This window comes from Oncorhynchus tshawytscha, linkage group LG01 (assembly GCF_018296145.1).
Source record: "Oncorhynchus tshawytscha isolate Ot180627B linkage group LG01, Otsh_v2.0, whole genome shotgun sequence".
NCBI classification, from domain to species: domain Eukaryota; kingdom Metazoa; phylum Chordata; class Actinopteri; order Salmoniformes; family Salmonidae; genus Oncorhynchus; species Oncorhynchus tshawytscha.
In genome coordinates, this window is record NC_056429.1 from 17,364,873 (window position 1) to 17,381,311 (window position 16,439).

General features: G+C 44.4%; 1 protein-coding gene across 1 annotated transcript in view; it reads right to left on the reverse strand.

Moving 5' to 3' along the window:
* LOC112229520 (NUAK family SNF1-like kinase 1) overlaps positions 1 to 16,439 on the reverse strand; it is a 36,688-nt gene that overhangs the window by 9,086 nt on the left and 11,163 nt on the right. The window contains exons 3-5 of the mRNA XM_024395437.2: positions 7,756 to 7,907; positions 5,082 to 5,147; positions 4,734 to 4,853 (exon numbers count right to left, since the gene is read on the reverse strand). Coding sequence (XP_024251205.1) covers positions 4,734 to 4,853; positions 5,082 to 5,147; positions 7,756 to 7,907 — 338 coding nt within the window. The remainder of the gene's footprint in view (positions 1 to 4,733; positions 4,854 to 5,081; positions 5,148 to 7,755; positions 7,908 to 16,439) is intronic.

Genomic DNA, 16,439 nt, shown 5'->3' on the forward strand with positions numbered 1-16,439 from the left:
AACGTCAGCTGCTGTGACATTTGACCTTTTTGCAAAAATGTGCCAGGATTACGTTTTCAGGCTGATAATGGGCTGTTCTCTAAGCCCTGATTTCCACTTCCATCCTCTCAGCCATAGAACCAGAGTCTGGAGTGTGTCCGTTTGTTTCCATGAACATAGAACTCTATTTCTCCCTCTGTCTTTCTCTATGTGTCAACCTGCGCTTTGTGACAACTAATCTAATGCAATTTGACTGTCTCAGTAAATGGGTTATGCAAGACCAGTGTCTGGGGAATGGAGGGGGCAGGAGGGGGGACAGAGGGGTGGAGAGGGGTGTAATGAATTCAGCAGAGGTGGCCGAGCTGTGAGGCCCTGACAGATCTCAGGAGAGACAATGCCGGTCACTGATTAGCCAGACGTCAGGCTTTGGAAGAGGAGGACAAGACTTCTGGAGGAATGTGGCTGCTTGTCGATGGTCAGGGGAATATAGCCAGCCCATGTCTGGGACTGAGCTCTGGGACTGGGGTCTGCGATTGGGCAGACTGGACTTCCTTTAGGGCCCATGCTTGGAATGTCTCACACTGGAGCCGCTCTGTCATTGGTTCAATGACTGAGAGCGCTCCTCTGTGATTGGTCGACTGGCAGGGCTGCAGGGAGGGCGAAACGGGTGAATACCATTGTTGTGTTGTGTTTTTGTTTCCAGTGTTAGCTGTAATTTGCAGCTTTTCCCCAACTGGATTCTGTAATTTTCATTACAGTTGTTTTTTTTAGCACACTGAAGAAAATGACAGTGAATTATACTAAATTGAATCGTTGGACATTTCAGTCTAAAAATACGACTTTTACTTTGCTTTATAATGCACAAGTTTTCTTGCAATTTGGAAAACGCCCTAAAGAATTACTTTCAAATTAGTCAATAAATAGTTTTGGTGATTTTTTGTCACATTCTCTCTCCCTTTTTCTTAACCAAACAATTTCTCAATCCCACCCATCCTTGGAAGTGAAGTTGCTGAGCCTGTCTGTGTAACTCATTGATATTCTATTCAAATCAAACTTCATTTGTTACATGCACCGAATACAACAAGTGTAGACTTTACCGTGAAATGCTTACTTATAAGCACTTAACCAACAGTAGACGAGTTTACCAAGTAGGCTAAAATAAAAAAGTAGTAATAAAAAGTAACACAATAACAATACCAATAACGAGGCTATATACAGGGGGCACCAGAACCGAGTCAGTGTGCGGAGGTACAGGCTAGTTGAGGTTATCTGTACATGTAGGTGGGGGCGAAGTGACAATGCATAGATAACAAACAAACAGCGAGTAGCAGCAGTGTACAAAAGAGATGGGAGGGTCAATGTAAATTGTCCTGTGGCGATTTTATAAAATGTTCAGCAGTCTTATGGCTTTATGGCTTTGGGGTAAAAGCTGCCTTTTGGTCCTAGACTTGGTGCTCCGGTACTGCTTCCCATGCGGTAGCAGAGAAAACAGACTATAACTTGGCTGACTGGAATCTCTGACCATTTTATGTGCTTTCCTCTGACACCGCCTATTATATAGGTCCTGGATGGCAGGAAGCTTGGCCCCAGTGATGTACTGGGCCGTTCGCACTACCCTCTGTAGCGCCATATGGTCAGATGCCGAGCAGTTGCCATACCAGGCGGTGATGCAACCGGTCAGGATGCTCTCGATGGTGCAGCTGTAAAACCATTTGAGGATCTGGGGGCCCATGCCCTCTTCACAACTGTCTTGGTATGTTTGGACTATGATAGTTTGTTGGTGATGTGGACACCAAGGAACTTGAAATTCTCAACCCGCCCCACTACAGCCCCGTCAATGTTAATGGGGGCCTGTTCGGCACGCCTTTTCCTGTAGTCCACGATCAGCTCCTTTGTCTTGCTCACATTGAAGGAGATGTTGTTGTCCTGGCACCACACTGCCAGTTCTCTGACCTCCTCCCTATAGGCCGTCTCATATTTGTCGGTGATCAGGCCTACCACTGTTGTGTTGTCAGCAAACTTAATGATGGTGTTGGAGTCGTGTTTGGCTACGCAGTCGTGGGTGAACAGGGAATACAGGAGGGTATTAAGTACACACCCCTTGAGGGTCCAAGTGTTAAAGATCAGCGTGGCAGATGTGGTGTTGCCTACTCTTACCACCTGGGTGCGGCCCTTCAGGAAGTCCAGGATCCAGTTGCAGAGGGAGGTGTTTAGTCCCAGTCCTTAGCTTAGTGCTGAGCTTCGTGGGCACTATGATGTTGAACGCTGAGCTGTAGTCATAGGTGTTCCTTTTGTCCAGGTGAGAAAGGGCAGTGTGGAGTGCAATTGAGATGGCGTCATCTGTGGATCTGTTGGGGCAGTATGCAAATTGGACTGAGTCTAGGGTGTCCGGGAGGATGCTGTTGATGTGAGCCATGACCAGCCTTTCAAAGCACTTCATGGCTACCGACGTGAGTGCCACGGGGCAGTAATCATTTAGGCAGGTTAACTTCACTTCCTTGGGCACAAGGACTATGGTGGTCTGCTTGAAACATGTAGGTATTACAGACTCGGTCAGGGAGAGGTTGAAAATGTCAGTGAAGACACTTGACAGTTGGTCTGTGCATGCTTTGAGAACACGTCCTGGTAATCCGTCTGGCCCAGCTGTGAATGTGAATGTTGACCTGTTTAAAGGTTTTGCTCACATCGGCTACCGAAAGCGTTATCACACAGTCATCAAGGACAGCTGGTGCTCTCGTGCATGCTTCAGTGTTAATTGCCTTGAAGCGAGCATAAAAGGCATTTAGCTCGTCTGGTAGGCTGGCGTCACTGGGAAGCTCGCGTCTGAGTTTCCCTTTCCGTAACCGGTTTCAAGCCCTGCCACATCCGACGAGCATCAGAGCCAGTGTAATAGGAATCCATCTTAATCCTGTATTGAAGTTTTGCTTGTTAGATGGTTCGTCTGAGGGCATAGCGGGATTTCTTATAAGCGTTTGGATTAGTCTTCCGCTCCTTGAAAACGGCAGCTCAAGCATTTAGCTCGATGCGGATGTTGCCTGTAATCCATGGCTTCTGGTTTGGATATGTACGTACAGTCACTGTGGGGACAACATCATCGATGCACTTATTGATGAAGCCGATGACTGAGGTGGTGTACTCCTCAATGCCACTGGATGAATCCCGGAACATATTCCAGTTTGTGCAAGTAAAACAGTCCTGTAGTGTAGCATCCCCGTCATCTGGCCACTTCCGTATTGAGCGAGTCACTGGTACTTCCTGCTTTAGTTTTTGCTTGTAAGCAGGAATCAGGAGGATAGAATTGTGGTCAGATTTGCCAAATGGAGTGTGGGGGAGAGCTTTGTATACATCTCTGTGTGTGGAGTAAAGGTGGTCTAGGATTTTTTTCCCCTCTGGTTGCACATGTGACATGCTGGTAGAAATTTGCATTAAAGTCCTTGGCCACCAGGAGCACCACTTCTGGGAGAGAATTTTCTTTGCTTATGGCCTTATAGAGTTGGTTGAGAGCGGTCTTAGTGCCAGCTTCATTCTGTGGTGGTAAATAGACGGCTACGAATAATACAGATGAGAATTATCTTTGTTGATAGTGTGGTCTACAGCTTATCATAAGGTACTCTACCTCAGGTGAGCAATACCTCGAGACTTCTTTAGTATTAGACATCGCACACTAGCTGTAATTGACAAATAGACACACACCCTCACCCCACCAGAGGTAGCGTCTCTGTTCTGCCAGTGCATGGAAAATCCCACTAGCTCTATATTGTCTGTATCTTCGTTCAGCCACATCTCGGTGAAACATAAGATGTTAGATGTTACAGTTTTTAATGTCACGTTGGTAGAATAATCTTAATTGTAGGTCATGAATTTTATTTTCCAATGATTGCAAGTTAGCAAGAAGAAAGGATGGCAGTGGGAGTTTACTCGCTAGCCTCCGGATTCTCAGAAGGCTGCCTGATCTGCGGCCCCTTTTCTGGCCTCTTTTCTTCACTCAAAAGGCGTGGATCTGGGCCTGTTCCAGTGAAAGCAGGATAAACTTCTCCTCGGACTCGTTAAAGGAAAACATTTCTTCCAATCCGCGGTGAATAATCGCTTTTCTGATGTCCAAAAGTTATTTTCGGTCATAAGAAATGGTAGCAGCAACATTATGTACACAATAATTTTTTTAATACGTTACACAAAACGCAAAAAAAAAAAAAAGCACAATCGGTTGGGAGAACGTAAAATGTCAGCCATGATCTTCGGCGCCAGGATACTATGAGCAACAACAGCACTATAGTCTTCAAAGGGAGCCAAGCCACCATCTGTGGCCTTCCACTAAGGATGTGAGAGTTGCTGGGAGTAGTAACTGAATAGGGAGAATCCCATCAAAGAGGATACCTCATGCCTCTATACCCGGTGTGAAATTGCTAGCTAGTTAGGAGTGTTTCAATCGGTGACATCACTTGCTCTGAGACCTGGAAGTAGTTGTTTCCCTTGCTCTGCAAGGCTTTTGTGGAGCGATAGGTAACGATGCTTCGAAGGTGACTGTTGTCGATGTATGCAGAGGGTCCCTGGTTCAAGCCCAGGTTCTCCCTCCCTCTACCACCAACCTTCTCTATCTCTCTCCCTCCCTCTCTATATCTGCTTTGGGTCTCCCAACCAACAGTGCCAGGTCCAGGGGATTAGTAATAACTTCTCCCAGGGACAAAAGAAAACCAGTCTGTCTCATTGTGTCTGTCTGTGGCCCCTGACCTCTGTGGTGCCTGCCTAGTGCCTACCTCTGGGCCGCAGTAAGGTCTTCCATTGACTATCTCCGGTGATGCATAGAGTGGGCTGCCACAGAAAGTCTGCAGCAGTTTGTCCTTGTGGTAGAGGTTGGACAGTCCAAAGTCAGCAATCTGGAGGGACACAGGGACACATCGAGGTTTGGTAAAACATCATAACAAATGTCATTAAAAGTATCATGGCATTAACATGGTTACAGATTCTAAAAAAGAAAGTTGTCTAGTAGTGCCTCCAAATCTAAATAACACTCAAAGTTACAGACTGTTTCACAATTACAGATTCAAAGGTTACAATATATGGACAAGAGTCTGTAGAGTTGAATAAACGTGACTATTTCTTACCTTAATGTTACAGTTTTCATCCAGTAGCACATTTTCCAGTTTCAAATCCCTGTGCACCACCCCATTCTATAAAAGACAAACAATCCATCCGTTGGCTCTAGAAGAAAAATCACCAGACTGATTGCCGGGCTGTACAGTAGGGGAGCGTTCATTCGCTGTTCGTTTGCTTGATGGCGGTGAGGTGAGACCAAACTCCAGTGTTGTTCTCAGGGGATATAGTTAGAGTGGGCCAATTGGTCTAGTAGGTTTAATTGCCCTGCCTGGCCCTCTATCGTCTGTGTGTTGACATCTGTAGAGATTTTCCCTCTAACTCACCTCACATAAACAAGAGCCTATAATGATGGACCAGGATAATTTAGTGCCAGTCAAAAGTTTGGACACACCTACTCATTCAAGTTTTTTTTTCAATTTTTACTATTTTCTACATTGTAGAATAATAGTGAAGACATCAGAACTATGAAATACAACATGGAATGGAATCATGTAGTAACCATAAAAGTGTTAAACAAATCAAAATATATTTTATATTTGAGATTATTCAAAGTAGCCATCCTTTGCCTTTATGCCAGCTTTGCACACTCTTGACATTCTCTCAACCAGCTTCATGAGGTAGTCACTTGGAATGCATTTCAATGAACAGGGGTGCCTGGTTCAAAGTTCATTTGTGGAATTTCTTTCCTTCTTAATGCGTTCGAGCCAATCAGTTGTGTTGTGACAAGGTAGGCGTGGTATACAGAAGATAGCCGTATTTGGTAAAAGACCAAGCAAGAACAGCTCAAATAAGCCAAGAGAAATGACAGTACATCATTATTTTAAGACATCAAGGTCAGTCAATCCAGAAAATGTCAAGAACTTTGAACGTTTCTTCAAGTGCAATCGCAAAAACTATCATGCACTATGATGAAATTGGCTCTCATGAGGACTGCCACAGGAAAGGAAGACCAAGAGTTACCTCTGCTGCAGAGGATAAGAGGATGAGTTCAATTGAATTAACTGCACCTCAGATTGCAGCCCGAATAAATGCTTCACAGAGTTCAAGTAGCAGACATCTCAACATCAACTGTTCAGAGGAGACTGCGCGAATCAGGCCTTCATGGTCGAATTGCTGCAAAAAAACACTAAAGGACACCAATAAGAAGAGACTTGATTGGGCCAAGAAAAAAAGCAATGGACATTAGACCGGTGAAAATCGGTCTTTTGGTCTGATGAGTCCACATTTGAGATTTTTGGTTCCAACTGCGGTGTCTTTGTGAGACGCAGAGTAGGTGAACGTATGATCTCCGCATGTGTGGCACCCACCATGAAGCATGGAGGAGGAGGTGTGATAGTGTAGGGGTGCTTTGCTGATGACACTGGACACTTTTTCAACAGGACAATGACCCAAAACACAGCTCCAGGCTGTGTAAGGGCTATTTGACCAAGGAGAGTGATGGAGTGCTGCATCAGATGACCTGGCCTCCACAATCACCCGACCTCAACCCAAATGAGATGGATTGGGATGAGTTGGACTGCACAGTGAAGAAAAAGCAGCCAACAAGTGTTCAGCACATGTGGGAACTCATTCAAGACTGTTGGAAAATAATTCCTCATGAAGCTGGTTGAGAGAATGCCAAGACTGTGCAAAGCTGTCATCAAATGCAAAAAGTGGCTACATTGAAGAATATAAAATATAACATCTATTTTGATTTATTTAACACTTTTTTTAGTTACTACATGATTCCATATGTGTTATTTCATAGTTCTGATGTCTTCACTGTTATTCTACAATGTATAAAATTGTTAAAAATTAAGAAAAACCCTTGAATGAGTTGGTGTGTCCAAACGTTTGACTGGTACTGTATCTTCTCACAAAAAAAGCAACTATGTTGTTTAGTGTCACTTTCAATGCATGCATTAACATGTGGTATACACACAGCAACAGGAAACACAAGCAGCCATTTCAGGTCTGGAAGTGATGGGGTGACTTCACTACAGCTGTAACCGCCGGGCCTACACTGTACTGTGCGTCTCCAATTGGTTAGGATGTGATAGGGAACACATGTTCACATGCTTATAAATGGAGGTTATAAAATGAGGTGGGTCTAATCAGCACTCTCACAGTACACCTGCTTCCTATGTCAGTCAACCACACTATAACACCCCACTACCCTACACCATGGTACTCCACCCCTCAGTGCGGTTGCCCCTAGAGGCTCATCCCTATGCGCTGGCTGTGTGTCTGGTGCTCCCCATTATGCTGGGACGATGACATCATCCCATCCCAGCTGTAGAGATGATGACTAGTGGGGAGCCCACCCAAACATCCCCCATCCCTGGGAGACCATGGTTTAATGAGGCAGAAGAGAGGGGTGGGCTATGATCCATGTTATGGGGGGAGGGGAGGGGGGGTGTCCTGGGGGAGCTATGAGGGGATCCAGGGATATGGAGTCATGACAACAGATGAGCAGGGACTGTGTGCACGATGGACAACACTGGTTTGTGTTAAGTCCCTTACAGTCCTCCTTAACACCAAGAGGCCACTAAAAGCATAGCTCATACTGCAGACTTATTCTCTATGTGAAGAATATATACAGTTATAGTCATAAAGTTACGATATTTTGCGCTGCATCTGATTAGCAGAAATGTGTGGGTGTGTTTTTCGTGCACGTGTGCACGTTTCTCTGGAGAATTTTACCTTGTGACAGTGGTGCACGGCAGAGACTATCTGCCTGAAGAAGTGTCGCGTCTCTCTCTCGCTCAGGCGCCGGCGCTCACTGATATAGTCATACAGCTCACCCTTACTGGCATACTCCATCACGATCACGATCTTGTCCTTGTTCTCAAACACTGGAGGAGAATGGACACACAGTTAGGATGAACAAACAATTAGTGTGGACAAACAGTTAGCAACCATTTGTTTCACAGCAGAGGTTTCATCATAAACCATTCAGGAAGAGAAACAACTAACTTCATAGTTTCAGTGGACAGTGTTATGTTGAATAAATGAGAAGAGTACCCCTCCCAGTTTCAGAGCCAACTGGCTGTATTCACACTCTCTCTGCACTGCTTCTATGATTACATTACATCACCAATCCCACCTCATGTGTCTGGCTTGAGTCTTAGCAACACAACTGGGAGGGAGGGGGTGGGGGGGTGTTTTAGTAACACCCAACCCCTTGGAGAGGAGAAGGCAAAGAGAGAGCGAGAGGGAGAGAGGGAGGGAGAGAGCGAGGGAAAAGAAGAGAAGAGAAAAGCATGGTTAACAGAAGGTCCATAGTGTCATCCTGACCTGGACAGTAAATCAACATCTTATCATGTCACTAACTTTCACCAGTGTCATTTAAATAACAGGTTGTAATGCAGCAAAATGGTGAAAACGTCAAGGGGGATGAATACTTTTGCAAGGCACTGTATGTTGATATGCTTCAGTTTGCTGCCATATGACTGTTTTCACATTTGTCTCCAGCGTTCATAAGGTAAAATAATTCAAACAATTGTCATTTATATTTACAATTCCCAAATCCAAACATCTTACTCATTTAGCTAGCTCTTGTCAATTGCTCTTATTAACTTGTAAATTACAGTGCATGGAGAATGGTGTTATTTCTATCGGAACAAAGAAAGTAGTTTCTGTTTCACCTGGAACCGACCGTTTGTTGGACCTTATTCATTGTTTCATCGTGCATAAAAGTGGTGGAATTACGAGGGAATTAAGTTAAGGTCAGAATACGGCCTATCTGTAGACACACCTCTGCCCCACCTTCCTTTCTGTTATCTCCACCCCAAAATAATAGCTGGCTGAAACATTTATTACTTCATGCCTAAGTTCGAGGTCAGAGTACGCATAGAGAGAAAAGTACATCAAAATTGAATTAAGTTCCATTTACGCGTGCATTACTTGGGTAAGAGATAGGAACGGACGCCTTATAGACTAGACACAGGACAACCTGTCCTGTAATGTTCCACTATCTATCTAGCCTCCAATGAATCATTTCGCCTACTGCCAGGGCATGTTGCTGACCCATCAGCAGTGCATCATATGGGGGATGAGAACTGTTAGTCAGGCGGAGAGAGAGGGGATGATGACACAACCATTGGCCATGTTCTTCTTATTGTCAGTGTATTTTCCCACACTACAGGGGCTCCAGGGGTGAAGGCCTAGTCAACTCTCTGCACCCATGATTGAGCACCTCCACAGGCCCACCCATCCCCTCTCCTCTCCTCCCACCCATCCCCTCTCCTCTCCTCCCACCCATCCCCTCTCCTCTCCTCCCACCCATCCCCTCTCCTCTCCTCCCACCCTCCCCTCCCTTTCAGAGAATAATCCTGTGGTAAAAACATGTTGATTGATGGCAACCCTCCCTGATTGTGACTGCTCCGCTGGGCAGGGCAGGCAGCACGGGAACCGGGCCAGCCGACCTGGGGGTTGGTTCTGATTGGCCGACGGAGCCGTGACCCAGGACGACCCTTCCGGCGATCCGTGGTGGGGGTCCGTTTGAGAGCCCAGTGTGGGCACTCGTTACCTCTGACCCCTGCCCCTCGTGCCACCCTCCTCCATGATACACTGGGGTAATTACCTGGCTTACATAATGGGGTGCCCTCTGTCCATCACTCATTCAGTCTTTGTTCAATAGGCCAGCAGGCCTCAGATCACACTAATTAGCACCCATTGTCCCAATGCCCTGCTCTGCTATCCACTGGGTCCACTAGGCTAGGCCTCTGAGCTGTTAACATGGGGAGGGGGTTGCTAATCACTGTCTTAGCAGAGTTAGATAGAGGACAACGAAGTTATTAAGAAGAAGATTTTATGTAAAAAAAAAGAACGACTATATTTGAACATAAAAGCTAAAAAAAAACACCCTGATAGTGTGTTAATGTCTGAATTGAGGTCTTTAACATAAACATTTAGGAGCCATTTACTCCTTTCCTACGCACTTATCAGTACTTACCTGATTCAGTTGCGTAATGCGCTCTGCAGGTGTGGCTACCTTGCACGCACTGAATAAATTGCATTAAACTGCTGAAACTCCTCCCACTTGCTGGCCAACAGATTTTCTTGTGGAGTTTTCATTCAATAGGGTTTTCAGTCCATTTATCTTAAGACATCCCTTTAAATACGGTGTACATTTTAGTTTGAATTTTGTCAACAGACTCACTAGAATACAGTGCCTTGCAAAAGTATTCATCCCCTTGACGTTTTTCCTATTTTGTTGCATTACAACTGAAATTTAAATGGATTTTTAATTTGGATTCCATGTAATGGACATACACAAAATAGTCCAAATTGGTGAAGTGAAATTTAAAAAAGAACTTGTTTCCAAAAATTCTAAAAAATAAAAAAATGGAAAAGTGGTGCGTGCATATGTGTTTGCTATGAAGCCCCTAAATAAGATCTGGTGCAAACAATTACCTTCAGAAGTCACATAATTAGTTAAATAAAGTCCATCTGTGTGCAATCTAAGTGTCACATAATCTCAGTGTATATACACCTGTTCTGAAAGGTCCCAGAGTCTGCAACACCACCAAGCAAGGGGCACCATGAAGACCAAGGAGCTCTCCAAACAGGTCAGGGACAAGTTGTGGAGAAGTACAGATCAGTGTTGGGTTATAAAAAAATATCCAAAACTTCGAACATCCCACGGAGCACTATTAATTCCAATTATAAAAAATGGAAAGAATATGGCACCACAACAAACCTGCCAAGATAGGGCCACCTACCAAAACTCACAGACCAGGCAAGGAGGGCATTAATCAGAGAGGCAACAAAGAGACCAAAGATAATCCTGAAGGAGCTGCAAAGCCGAGATTAGAGTATCTGTCCATAGGACCACTTTAAGCTATACACTCCACAGAGATGGGTTGTATGGAAGAGTGGCCAGAAAAAAAGCCATTGTTTAAAGAAAAAAGGCATGTGGGAGACTCCCCAAACATATGAAAGAAGGTACTCTGGTCAGATGAGACTAAATGTAGCTTTTTGGCCATCAAGGAAAACACTATGTATGGTGCAAACCCAACACCTCTCATCACCCCGAGAACACCATTCCTACAGTGAAGGATGGTGGTGGCAGCATCATGCTGTGGGGATGTTTTTCATCGGCAGGGACTGGGAAACTGGTCAGAATTGAAGAAATGATGGATGGCACTAAATACAGGGAAATTCTTGAGGGAAACCTGTTTCAGTCTTCAAGAGATTTGAGACTGGGACAGAGGTTCACCTTCCAGCAGGACAATGACCCTAAGCATACTGCTAAAGCAACACTCAAGTGGTTTAATGGGAAACATTTAAATATCTTGGAATGGCCTAGTCAAATCCCAGACCTCAATCCAATTGAGAATCTGTAGTATGACTTAAAGATTGCTGTACACCAGTGGAACCTGTCCAACTTGAAGGAGCTGGAGCAGTTTTGCCTTGAAGAATGGGCAAAAAATCCCAGTGGCTAGATGTGCCAAGCTTATAGAGACATGCCCCAGCTGTAATTGCTGCTAAAGGTGGCTCTACAAAATATTGACTTTGGGGGGGGGTGAATAGTTCTGAACGCTCAAGTTTTCTGTTTTTTGTGTTATTTCTTGTTTGTTTCACAATAAAACATATTTTGCATCTTCAAAGTGTTAAGCATGTTGTGTAAATCAAATGATACAAACCCCCCCAAAATCTATTTTAATTCCAGGTTGTAAGGCAACAAAATAGGAAAAATGCCAAGGGGGTGAATACTTTCGTCAGCCACTGTATATGGAGAGAACGTTGAGAATATTAGGAATCAATGAAAGAAACCATCTAAATAGATCCATATTTGTCTCTGTTTCAGAACCAATTTGTAGATAAAAAATACTCTGATCTTGTAGATTATTTAGGGTTAGGAAAGTGTTTATTAATCATTAAAAAAACAGGTTTGAAGAGCATTTACACTAGACAGAAAGAGAACGGTGATTTGAATCATTCTGAAAACTGACACATTCAGTTCTTCAACCCATGTTAATGTTGGAAGATTAGTGTACATAGAATTATAATAGACAGAATAGTGTACAACAGTAGGCTATACTATTGATCGCACTAAGCATGAAACTGTGTGATGAAATGGTCAAGTAACGCGCCGTGCATCGGGTTCAAACTATTACGGCTTGGTCTGCTCCATAATGATTTAATTAGCTTATGTAGCACATGGAGATGTGTGAAGCTTACGCCTCAGCACAAAATGTTGCCACTTGCACCAGCGAATAGCTAGCTTTTCGGGTGGCGTCGACTGGTAAGACGCTTCAGGAGGGCGGTCAAGTGTGCTAGCAAGGCAGAGATCCCGAGTTTGTGTCAGGTATGGGCCGAATCGGGAGGAAGACGTACTCACAAAGCAAGCAGTGTGACGTCCTTTACACCTACATCTTCAAAAAAATATGATCAACTGTTACTAATCAGCAACAACCACACGGCCATGACAGCGTTTAGAGAGAAAGCAAATGAAGGTAAACTAAACAATATAATGAAATGGAAAGATCATTTAGGCAATACCAACTATAGGAACTAACAGTAAATTGTCAGTTGAATATGTGTGGTTATTAGGTCTACTGACAGTCGATACTGATAGTGGCTAATAAACGTCCTCTCAATGTCAACTGCGTTTACTTTCAGCTAACTTACCATGTGTAAATATTTGTATGCACATAACAAGATTCAACAACTGAGACATAAAGTGAACAAGTTACACAGACATGTGACTAACATAAATTGAATAATGTGTCCCTGAACAAAGGGGGGGTCAAAATCAAAAGTAACCACCAGCTGCATTAAGTACTGTGAGATGCCTAAGACAGCGCCTCCTTGCAGCATGCCTAAGGCACGTTCACGCAGATGAGCAGGGACTCGCCACTGCGAGGACAATCAGCTGTCCGTCCTGTCGCCCTGTAGCGCTGTCTTAGGCATCTCACAGTACGGATATTGCAATTTATTGCCCTGGCCACATCTGCAGTCCTCATGCCTCCTTGCAGCATGCCTAAGGCACGTTCACGCAGATGAGCAGGGACCCCGGGCATCTTTCTTTTGATGCTTTCAGTCAATAGAAAGGCCTCTTTAGTGTCCTAAGTTTTAATAACTGTGACCGTAATTGCCTACCGTCTGTAAGCCCCACTCTTCCACCAAGGCACCTACAAGTTCCTAGACATTTCTGGGGGGATGGTCCTAGCCCTCACCCTCCTATCCAACAGGTCCCAGACGTGCTCAATGGGATTGAGATCCAGGCTCTTCACTGGCCATGGCAGAACACTGACATTCCTGTCTTGCAGGAAATCACGCACAGAACGAGCAGTATGGCTGGTGGCATTGTCATGCTGGAGGGTCATGTCAGGATGAGCCTGCAGGAAGGGTACCACATCAGGGAGGAGGATGTCTTCCCTGTAACGCACAGCATTGAGATTGCCTGCAATGACAACAAGCTCAGCTTGATGATGCTGTGACACACTGCCCTAGACCATGACGGACCTTCCACCTACAAATAAATCCCGCTCCAGGGTTTGTGCCCATAAGCGACGTTGTTGCCGGTGATGTCTGGTGAGGACCTGCCTTACAACAGGCCTACAAGCCCTCAGTCCAGCCTCTCTTAGCCTATTGCAGACAGTCTGAGCACTGATGGATGGATTGTGCGTTCCTGGTGTAATTCGGGCAGTTGTTGTTGCCATCCTGTACTTGTCCCGCAGGTGTGATGTTCGGATGCACTGATCCTGTGCAGGTGTTGTTACACCTAGTCTGCCACTGTGAGGATGATCAGCTGTCCGTCCTGTCTCCCTGTAGCGCTGTCTTTGGCGTCTCACAGTACGGACATTGCAATTTATTGCCCTGGCCACATCTGCAGTCCTCATACCTCCTTGCAGCATGCCTAAGGCACATTCACGCAGATGAGCAGGGACCCTGGGCATCTTTCTTTTGGTGCTTTCAGAGTCAGTAGAAAGGCCTCTTTAGTGTCCTAAGTTTTAATAACTGTGACCTTAATTGCCTACCGTCTGTAAGCTGTTAGTATCTTAACAACTATTCCACAGGTGCATGGTCATTAATTGTTCATGGTTCATTGAACAAGCACGGGAAACAGTGTTTAAACCCTTTACAATGAAGATTTGGGAAGTTATTTGGATAATTTTGACAAATTATCTTTGAAAGACAGGGTCCTGAAAAAGGGTGTTTCTTTTTTTGCTGAGTTTATTTAACATGATAAAAACAGGAAACTGAGTAAGTTGGGGTAACCAATAATTAAGACATTCGAGAGTGCCCATCCTTGCATGTTAAAAGGACTTACAATTTTAATTCGGCATAATGGCACAGCATTTCATAAACCTTACTGTGGGAAAGTTGATATGTTGATATGCTTCAGTTTTCTGCCCTATGCCTAGTTTCACATTTGTCTCCAGTGATAAGGTAAAATAGATATAAACAAGTGTCATATATATTTACAATTCCCTTATCCAAACAGATTACTCATTTACCTCGTATCATGTTGTAAATTACAGTGCATGGAGAATGGTGTTATTTATATGGGGAAAAATTAAGTAGACGCTTTTTCCACTTACATGCTTAAGTTCAAGTTCAGAATACATGTAGAGAGAAAAGTGCATTAAACAAGGAATTACATTCTAACTACGAGTGCTTAACTCGGGTCAGAATTCCTCCATTAGTGTTTTGTCTTCTATTTTACATGGAGGGATAGTGACAGCACTCATAATGCAGTGCTTTTTCCATTCAAACCAGAAAATGAGTGAGAGGAAGGGTACCCCCTCTAAAATCTATCCTTTCTCAAAGTCCTGTCTTGTCTAAACCAGAGGGGGGTCCTTATCCCTGTCATGCCAGGCTTGTTTTGACAGCCTATAAGTGTGCTGGGGGAAAATAGCATTACACAATACACTACACAAATAGATGACGTGAATACCATTTAAACTGAATGAACCAAATTGACTTTCAGGAAGACCTCTCTGGAAAATGTTCATTTAAAATCCAGTTATGAGGTTTTGAATTGTGCTGGAAGTGACAAGCAAATGTGCTTGAAATGCTCACAGGCCTGCTGATCGATGCAGAATGGATGCAGAGCAAGAAAATCTCAACGTTGCACATCTGGTTCAGCTTTGTTCCACACAAGCAGTTATCTGTTGACACGGGTGTTGCCAGATACACATACTGTATGGGCCTATACATTTGCAACACTTTCTGGGCAGGGGCCAGCCCACAACAGTAATCACTGGTTAAAGAGAAACACCAGAAATCAGGCAACCTCTGCAAAAAAATCGACCAGCAATGGTTGGTAGCAGACAGAGGGGCAGGCTGCACTTAACGCATAGGAGGGAGCAGCACCCCAACTCCTTAAAGGCCAGTTTATAAGAGGGAACAACACCCCAACTCCTTATAGGCTAGTATGTAAAAGGGAGCAGCACCCCAACTCCTTATAGGCTAGTTTATAAGAGGGAGCAGAACCCCAACTCCTTAAAGGCCAGTTTATAAGAGGGAGCAGCACCCCAACTCCTTATAGGCTAGTTTATAAGAAGGCGCAGCACCCCAACTCCTTATAGGCTAGTATGTAAAAGGGAGCAGCACCCCAACTCCTTATAGGCTAGTTATAAGAGGGAGAAGCACCCAAACTCCTTATAGGCTAGTATGTAAAAGGGAGCAGCACCCCAACTCCTTATAGGCTAGTTATAAGAGGGAGCAGCACCCCAACTCCTTATAGGCTAGTATGTAAAAGGGAGCAGCACTCCAACTCCTTATAGGCTAGTTTATAGGAAGGAGCAGCACCCCAACTCCTTATCGGCTAGTTTATAGGAGTGTTCTCCTAATCAGCCTTTCAGACACATACAAACTAAGTTGAACCATAGCAACCACAACACTCACTGAAGACCGGCAAGTTGCCATGACAAATAGCACCGTTTGACTGTTTGTTGGGTCAATAAAGATTGACAGACTTTGAACCCAATCGAAGCAGTGTCATAAGTCAGCCTGTGTAGTGTTGTTAGATCAACAGTTCTGATGACGTGGGATATAAAAACAGACACTAGATCTGATTTACCGCATCTATGTGCTTTAGGTTCAACTGCCCTTTGAGATGGAGGTTCATTTGTGGGTCAAACTGGTGATGGAAATTGTAAGGTAATCCACCTCCATCAACATCCTCTGTAAATCACACTTCCCCTCTCAAACTGAGATGTGGGGTCAAACAAAAAGAGCAGATATGCAACACACAATATGAGTGAAGCCTTTGACTTTTGGAGGGTTGTCTAGTGCAGGGTTTCCTACATTTTTCACTCAGGTCCCCCTTCCAATATTGGGGAAAATATCGTGCCCCCATTGCTCGTGCGCGCAACGTCTTTTTCTATGGGCACAAGCACTGTTCATGACACAAACTGTTCATGACACAA